Below are 9203 nucleotides of genomic sequence, written 5' to 3' on the forward strand. Positions count from 1 at the left end.
AAAGGAAAGTCACTAGTCAAAAGAGGAGAGTTGTAAGCAAAGAGTGATCAAACTACCAAATTCGGTAGAAAAGTATAAGAGAACAGACTGAAAAGTGACTGGATTTGGCAATTAGGAAGTCACTGCTCACCTAACATACAGTGTGGGGTTAGGAGGGCAAGCAAAGAGTTAAGGATAGGGAAATCAAGAAGTGTTCACTGCTCTTTCTTTAAGATTAACAGAGAAGATAGATATAAAAGGAGAGTTCTCCGGCAGTCCAGCTGTTAGGATTCCAAGTTTTCAGTGGTTGGGAAGCTAAGATTTTGCAGAGGGCAAACTCACCAAAAAAAATTTTAAAGTGTGGATCAGCTAGAAGACACACAAGAACACAGTCTCTTCTCCTATATTGAAGAATATCTACAGGAATTTCTCATCCTGAAAGATAGGCAGAGAGAGAAAATAATACAAGGCTAAAGGGTTTACAAGATAGCAAAATACCTACCCATGCTTACAACAGCATGGGATTGAATTCCCTTTCATAAAGTGGTATAGGTTATGGCATGAGACAGTTGGAGAAGGGAAGCAGCGTTTCTTATTTTTCTTTGAATCCACTAACATTTAGAAAAGAACTATGCACAAAGGAAGCACTAATAAATATTTGTTAGCTGGACGTTTTAGTTCTCCTTCCGAAAGTCCTATTATCTGTCCTATTAATGTCCCCATACCTTTCTAGCTGCTCCCATGAGTGCATATTGGAATAGAAACTGGGTCTAACACAAAACACATCCAGTCAAACAATTACTGTATTGCAATTAAGAGCAAGCAATAACTGATGTGTTCTAGTATTCCTGATGAGGTAATGTATTCCAAAATGTTCATATCATTTATTTACAGGCTTATTTCTAACCTTACATAGACTACATATATATGTATTGTTGTAATCTTAGCTGTCATATCCATCTCACAGACCGAACAAAAGTTTAAAAAAAACAAAGTCAAGTTAAGTCTACTGCACTCAAATGTCTACCAAAGTCACCGTTTAGAAAGCAATTAAAAACCTATTTAGATTATTTACCTAGGAGGAGGAAATACTTTGATAATATGAGTCTCTTCGGCATGTGTAAGCGCTATGCAAGACGGTCAAATCACATGCATTTCTAGATAGTGTATTTATTTTCTTCATATTCACCTATACTTATTTTCTTCTAGAAGGTATCAATCAAATATTTCTTCTTTAGTAGACAGAAATTTAATATATGAAATTTATCCATCTGGAGGTCTCCATGTATTACTAGTTTGTAACTGAAACCAAAACAATGTTATATTAATATATTCTAGTTTAGCTTAGCACTAATTTTTTTTTCTAAACTTCATCAACAGTTCTCACCTAAATTCACTAGGAAAAAAAACTTCTTTCTTCCTTTTTGGCAGAAGAAAAAGGAAAATGGCCCAAATAAATGTACAAACTAAATAAACATAATACGAGGTAAGACAATTAAATAACATACCATCCTTAAGACTAAGAATAATCAATAATGAAAAGTGTGCAAATTTTAAGAAAAAGGTTTTGGGTAGTTACTGAGAGCATAAAAATAAGAAAATTTGGCTATCAGTACTGATTAGAAGGTCCAGAATAGGTTACAACTGGCACAAAAAGTAAGAAAATAAATAAAGTAAAATCTAAGAAAAAAATCTTAGATCCAGTAATTCTCAAACTTTTAAGGTACATAAACTTTACTTAGGGGAAATTTGTTTAAAATGCAGATTCTTAAAACTCAATGCCACTCAATATTAAGTGGGTCTGGGTTGGTGTCCAGGAATCTGTATTTCAAATATAATCTTGTCCAATTCCATAATACTGCAACTATGTTAAATAGTCTGTTTATCCAGAATCACACAGAATGCAAGTCTCCTTAACTCAATACAGTACTCTTCCTAGTACACCATTTAAACTATTTTGTATTTAAAAGGCCTGAGACAAAGAAAGAATAAGTTACTAATACATAATCTGCTGTATTGAGCAATTTTAGAATTCTTTTTTATTATTAATTCATTTAGTAACTCTTAAATTCTTGTATGTGCCTAGCAATATGCTATATTACAAAACAACTTAAGATATGAACCCTGTCTTCTAGAGGTAATTATCAATTAGGAGGACAGGTGAAGTGAAGTGAAGTCACAGTTGCTCAGTCATGTTGGACTCTGCAATCCCATGGACTATATAATTCTCAAGGACAGAATACTGGGGTGGGTAACCCTTCCCTTATCCAGGGATCTTTCCAACCCAGGGATTGAACCCAGGTCTCCTACAGTGCAGGCGGATTCTTTACCAGCTTAGTCACAAGGGAAGCCCTAAGAGAACAAGGCAAATACACAAAACTAATTGTCAAAAGCAAGGCAATACATGAGTAAGCACTAAAGTAAGTGGTACGGCCACTACCCTAAAGCAATCTACAGACTTAATGAGATCCCTGTCAAATTACCCATGATATTTTTCACAGAACTAAAAAGAATAATCCTAAAATTTGTAAGGAACGATAAAAGACCCAGAATTGCCAAAGTAATCCTGAAGAAAAAGAAAAAAAACGGAGGCATAACCCGCCAAGACTTCAAACAATACTACAAAGCTAGAGTAATTAAAACAGCATGGTACTGGCACAAAAACAGACATATAGATCAATGGAACAGAAGCAGAGCACAGAAATAAACCCACATACCAACAGTCATTAACCTCTGAGAAAGGAGGCAAGAATGAAAAAGAGTCTCTTCGGCAAGTGGTGCTAGGAAAGCTAGACAACTGAAAGTAAACCAATGTAGTTAGAACACTTCCTCACATTACACAAAAATAACCTCAAAATGGCTTAAAGACATAAATATAAGACATGACACCATAAAATTCCTAGAAGAGAACATGCACAAAACATTCTCTGACGTAAATCCTAACAATGCTTTCTTAGGTCAGTCTCCCAAGGCAACAGAAATAAAAACAAAAATAGGGACTTCCCTGGTAAACTAGTGGTTAAGACTCTGCACTTCTACTCTAGGGCATGTGGGTTCAATCCCCAGTCAGGGAATTAAGATCCCCCATGTTGTGGTCAAAAAAAAATAAGCAAATAAAAGCAAAAATGGGATCTAATCAAACTTAGAAGCTTTTGTACAGCAAAGGAAACCATAAACAAAATAAAAAGACAAACTAAGAACTGGAAGAAAATACCTGCAAATAATATGACCAATAAGGACTTGATTTTCAAAATATATAAATAGTTCATGTAACTCAATAGCAACAACAAAAAAAAACAATCAAAAAATGGGCAGAAGACCTAAACAAACATACAGATGGCCAATAGGCACATGAAAAATGTTCAACTTTACTAATTACTAGAGAAATGCAAATCAAAAGCTACAATGAGGTATCATCTCACACCAGTCAAAATGGCCATCACTAAAAAGAACATAAAAAATAAATGCTAGAAAGCGTGTGGAGAAAAGGGAATTCTCCTATACTGCTGGTGGGAATATAAATTGGTGCAGCCACTAATGAAAGCAATATAGCGGTTCCTTAAAAAACCAGAGTTGCCATATGATCCAGCAATTCCACTCCTGGGCATATATCCAGAGAAAACGGTAATTTGAAAAGATACAAGCACCCCAATGATCACAGCACTATTTACAATGGCCAAGATATAGAAGTAACCTAAATGTCCAACATCAAACTAATAGATAAAGAAGATGTGATATATATACAAATAGAATACTACTCGGTAACAGAAAAGAATGAAATAATGCCATTTGCAGCAACATGGATGGACCTAAAGATTATCATACTAAATGAAGTTCAAGTCAGAAAGAGAAAGACAAATACCATATGATATCACTTGTATGTGGACCCTAAAATAGGATACAAATGAATTTATTTACAAAACAGAAACAGATTCATAGACTTAGAGAACCAAAGAGAAAGGCAGTGAGGGAGAGAGAAATTAGGAGTTTGGGATTAGCAGATACAAACTACTATATATAAAATATATAGGCAACAAGGTCCAACTGTATAGGACAGGGAACTATATTCAATATTCTATAATAAAGCATAATGGGAAAGAATATGAAATATGTACAACTGAATACTTTTCTGTACATCAGAAATCAACATAACACTGTAAGTCAACAACAATTTTTTTTTAAAAGTGATATGGCCAGTTATAAAATTAACTAATTTACACTGACTTCATTCTGTACCTTTTATAATTAAAACTTACCCATCAGAGAACAATAATCAATTTTTTCTCTTTCACGGTTAAGAAAGTTGGCCTTTAATGTAGTAAAGCTGGAATAAACATCTCTCTCCCCACATTTCACACACACACCCACACACACCCACTCCAACAATACCACCATCACCACAATCCATATGCCATGATAGCTTTTGTAGACAACGTGTGTGTTGCTGAAGAGATGTATGTAAAACTGAAACCTAGTCAAGTGAACTATTTCAAATGCAGGAAGAATCAGCTGACACCGCTGAGGCAGAAATCAGCTAACATGGGTGCCAACTGAGCCATGGACACAACTGAGCCAGACAAGGAGAGAGGATTAAGAAAGGATGTAGGTCTCCTGAACTCCTTTGGGTCCTGGAGAACTTTCCAGGTTTGGATCCCCAAAATGAGACCATTCGAAATACCATGAACTCCCCAGCCTCCAAGGCCAACAAAGATGGCAGGAAGGGACAAGAAGGATGAAAACAAGAACAAAGATTGGAGGAAAAAAGAGTAGCTGAGTCTGCTCCCTCATATGGTGGAGAAGGACACAGGGTTAGATCTGTTATTTGTAACCATTACAACCTAAATAAACAGCTTGGCCACTTAAATTAAAAAAAAAATTTTAACAGAAGCTGACTCTTAAATAAGTATTGCATTATATTGCATCCTTTTATTAAAATTAAGACTTCATTTACAAACCAAACAAGCATGTACTTTCTATAAATTCTAATTTCTGCATACCAACTGTTCTTAGAATTAAGGATCCAAGAACTAGCTAGAATAAGTGGGAAAGAGGAACCCAAAAGAAATAGGATTTATCCATGACCCCACAGAGGGATGTGATGTCAATCTTCCAGTGTTATTTTCCTGTTCAGCTGCACCATGTGCACCTGTCTAGTTACATCATTCCATCTGTACATCCCAAGTTCACACAGGCCCTCTCTAGCTACCTTACAGTTAATGAAACTGCACTAACCACTCCAATATTAGGCAAAGTTTTACACATTTAGAACCATGACATCTGCATAACAAGTGCTGTACTAAGATCCTGTCAAGAGTCCAGGCTTCTTTTCAAAGGTTAATCTGAAGACACTAACTCTATCTCATGTACCCAATTAGACTGAGAAGCTGTTGCCTACATTAACATGGTAGGTGCAGGTTGTAATTTTAGCTCCACAATTTACTGTGTGGTGAGTTATTATTTAAATTCTCTGTACTTCACTCCAGGCTTCCCAAGTGGCTCAGATGGTAAAGAATCTGCCTGCAACGGCAGGAGACCCGGGTTCAATCCCTAGGTGGGGAAGATCCCCTGGAGAAGGACATGGCAACCCACTCCAGTTTTCTTTCCTGGAGAATTCCATGGACAGAGGAGCCCGGTGGGCTAAAGTCCATGGGGATGCACGGAGTACTTCCCTCTCTATTAAAGGAGCATTACTGAACCTGGAGTTAAGAACTGTCAAGAGGATCAAATGAGAAAATACATGTAAGGCTACTAGAACAGTTCCTGGCACATAGCTAGCACTCAGTAAATACTGTTGTTACTATTACTGTTACAGATCTGAAATCCAACTTCACAAATTTTAGCATCTGGTAATTAGTAATACTGAAGGAAAAAAGATGACTATTATCACTTTTAAAGTGATTAATCTATCCCTTTTAAGGACCATTATTCTAATATTTCATTTACCAAACAGAAATCACATTTTTTTAAGTCAATTGATCTTTCCCTTACTTTTATCAGTTCTAATCACAAAATAATAATTCTGTCAACTATAAATTAGAATCTGTGTTGTAGAAAAGTCAAGAATAACCAACACTGAAAAGTGTATGCTCTGAGATTTCTGCTCTTAGAATGACTGCTTAAACGTAAAGCCTTTTACTGTCTTCATATTTTACAGGGACCAACCACATGGCTTATTACTAGAGAATTTAAAGAGGTAACACAATATAAAGTAATCTACAGAAAAATTATTCACTTTTCCCCAAAAGAAATTGTGATGATTAGTAATATTAAAATATCAGTGTTAAAATACATTCAGAAGTTTATATTATTTTAACACAACTATCATAAACATAACAGACATCAATCAACAATATCAAAAGCACAAAAGTTCAAAATTTTTTTCAGTGTTTTCCAAATGGAAACATGAAATCTCCATATCTAACACAAGACATGAGAAATTTACTGAATGTGAAAATATGCAGTTTTCAAATGGAACTATGCAATCTCCGAATCTAACACAGCATTGAGAAACGTACTGAATGTGAAAATTATACTTATTAAGAAAAAATAACTGGAAAGGTGTTATGTTGTTCTCTATTCATTTCTAAATGTATAATCTATCTGGCCATCCTAAACCCAATTTAAGAATTATATGCATAATTCACTCCCTAAAATTTCTAAAAGCAAATCACCAAAAGACTGCTGGAAAAGTAATTGCAAACAAAACGAGGTTTTTTCCTAAAGGTGTCTGAGAACTAAGAACAAAATATCCTAAAGAAAGGATTTCCCTTTAAGCTTCAGTAAAATGTCAAAAGACTTTCAGGACTCAAATCTCCTAGAAGTCTTGATGTGAGGTCAAAGTTGCCTCAATGACAGGAAAGCCAACAGAAAGCCAGATGACTAAACGAAAACTTACCGAAAATACTTCTAAGCCCAAAAGTAATTCCAAAAGTATACAAAATATATGTCCAGATTGAAAAGATGAAAATTACTAATATACTTCAAAACAAAATAATGGTAATAACGATTAACAGTAGTATACAATGTATTAAGAATCTCTCAGTTCTGCCTTCCACAACATTTTTTGGAATAATCAAAGTACCAGGGATTCTCAAAGAGTGATCTACATCTAAAAATAAGCTTCAAGTGTGTATTCTACAGTGGATGTTCTTTCTACTTACAGCCAAATCTGCTTCTTTATATTAAAAAAAAAAACCTACAGGTCTGTTCCCAAAGATCTCCTAATAGGCACTGTTCACTGGCGATTAAAATATTATTTTTAATCCCTGCATTACCTCACAGCTAAAAATGTCAAGATACCACACCCTACGTGTCTTTCTTCCCCCCCGCCCGAGTGGGGAAAGTGGGGGGTGGGGAATACGAGGTGTGGGGATTTAACGTGAAAGATTAGCTCTCCGGGAGGACGGGGAAAGGCGCGCAGGTCCGGGGCGATCAGGGGACGCGCGGCGAAGGGCGAGCGCAGGCCTCGGCCTCTGCGGGCTCCCACCCCGCCAGCCGCAGGGAAATGGCCCGGACGCGCCACCCGGGGCGACTCACCGGCCGCAGCGCTGACCAGAAGGACGGTCCACAGCAGCGAGGGCACCCGCCGGGGCCGCCGCGGCGACGAAGTCATCCCTGGGTCAGCCGAGGAGAGCAGGGAAAAAGAAAGACGGAAAGTGAATACGGGCGGAGAAACGCGGCCGGGAGGCTAGTCCTCGCTCTCGTCGGACTTCTCCGGCCCGTATTACAATGCAGTTTGAAAGGACAAATGGCAGATGAGAGGACCGAGCGGTAGAGTTTTCATTCCGCTGCACAAATTCCCTTCATTTCTCTCCCTCGCGGCTGGGGGTGTTCATTCGCCCAGGACTGGGTGCCTTGGCGCCCCAAACTGAAGGCATGTCCGTGGGGAGAAACACGGAGACGAGAAAAAAAAAGCCCCGCAGTTATTTCCCCCGTAGTTTCACGATATCGAAGAAATATCCAGGTCTGGGAGAAAACATATCCAGGGTGCCGAAGGGTGGGCAGCGGGCATTCGAGGGGCGCCGAGGATCAGAACAAGTTCCCGACTGCCGGGAAGGGCGAAGCCGGACGGCCGGCGGCGGCGCCCGGCAACCCAAGGCGCATCGCCTGTGCTCCGGGAGGGCAAGAATCCTTTTAAGTTTCGCTTCGGTGCTTCCCTTACTCCGATCTTGAGCACAGCAAATCCTCCTCCTCGACTGGATCGAAAAAGGTGCCTGCCTCCATGGACAAACCCACCGCCTTCACGCCTTCGCGGAACAATCCTGCGAGGGTTGGGCAGGTCCCGGCCGGAGGGCTGAGGGGCGGTGGGAAGCGGGGGAGGGGAGGGGTCGGCAGGCTGCCCTTTCTAGCTCTCCCGGGTGCGCTCCTCGCTCTTTCTCTTTTCTATTGCTGCCGCTCCATCTTGCCTGAGGTAAATTCCACCGTAAAAGCTTCGTCTTCTCCCTTCAAGGGCTCCTGTAAGCGAATCACAACCCCCTCCCCAGAGGAAGCCGCCGCCGCCGCCGCCGCCGCCTCCTTTTCCCGCAGCTCTAGGCTCCGGGCGGAGCTCGGGTGTCGCGGGCCGAGGGCGGGGGGCGGCGGGAGGGCGGATGTAGGTGGCTAGGGAGCGGGGTGGGCAGCGAGGCGGCGAGACACCCCGCGCCCCTCCGGGAAGCACTTCCAGAGGCTCCGAGCAGACCAGACACAAAGGGGGGAGTCGCCGCAGCTGCCAGTCTGCGGCGCTCCCGGTCACCGGAGTCGCCCCGCCTCCGCCGCCGCCTCCGCCTCCTCCTCAGTCTCCAGCTCTTCCCGGCCCTGTCTGTCTCGGGCCTGTGGTGCAGCGCGGGCGGCGGCAGCGGCGGCGGCGGCGGCGCGATAAGACCCGCACTGCGCCTGCGCTCTCGCGGCCCCGCCCGTCCCCGCCCCTCGCTCCCGGGCTAGCTGAGGCTGACTCCCGGGCTCTCGCACTGCGAGTCTCCCCCCAGCCACCGAGAGCAGGGCGGGGCTGGCCGCCCGCGATGGGCAGCAATGGCCCTTCTCCTTGACGCTCACATACCTTCTAGACTGGCACGCGTGGGATTTGTGTGCTTAAGAGAGGGCAGCCGTGTCTGTTGTCCAACCTTTGGCAAACTCTTCCGAGCTCGGTTGATTTAGCCTCTGACTCCTCTGGGACTCCTGGAGTAAAAGCCTGGAGGGGCAAAACTACCCCCTTTGTTTCTTGGGGCCGGCGCCTGCCTCTCCGTAGC

At 41.4% G+C, this 9203-nt stretch overlaps 1 protein-coding gene across 1 annotated transcript in view; it reads right to left on the bottom strand.

The window, feature by feature from the left end:
• Positions 1 to 8828, bottom strand: part of BMPR2 (bone morphogenetic protein receptor type 2) — a 156491-nt gene extending 147663 nt beyond the window's left edge. Inside the window, exon 1 of the mRNA XM_013971139.2 lies at positions 7516 to 8828. Within this exon, the coding sequence (XP_013826593.1) occupies positions 7516 to 7591 (76 nt within the window). The 5' untranslated portion in view covers positions 7592 to 8828. The remainder of the gene's footprint in view (positions 1 to 7515) is intronic.

The sequence above is a fragment of the Capra hircus genome, chromosome 2 (genome assembly GCF_001704415.2).
Source record: "Capra hircus breed San Clemente chromosome 2, ASM170441v1, whole genome shotgun sequence".
NCBI lineage: Eukaryota > Metazoa > Chordata > Mammalia > Artiodactyla > Bovidae > Capra > Capra hircus.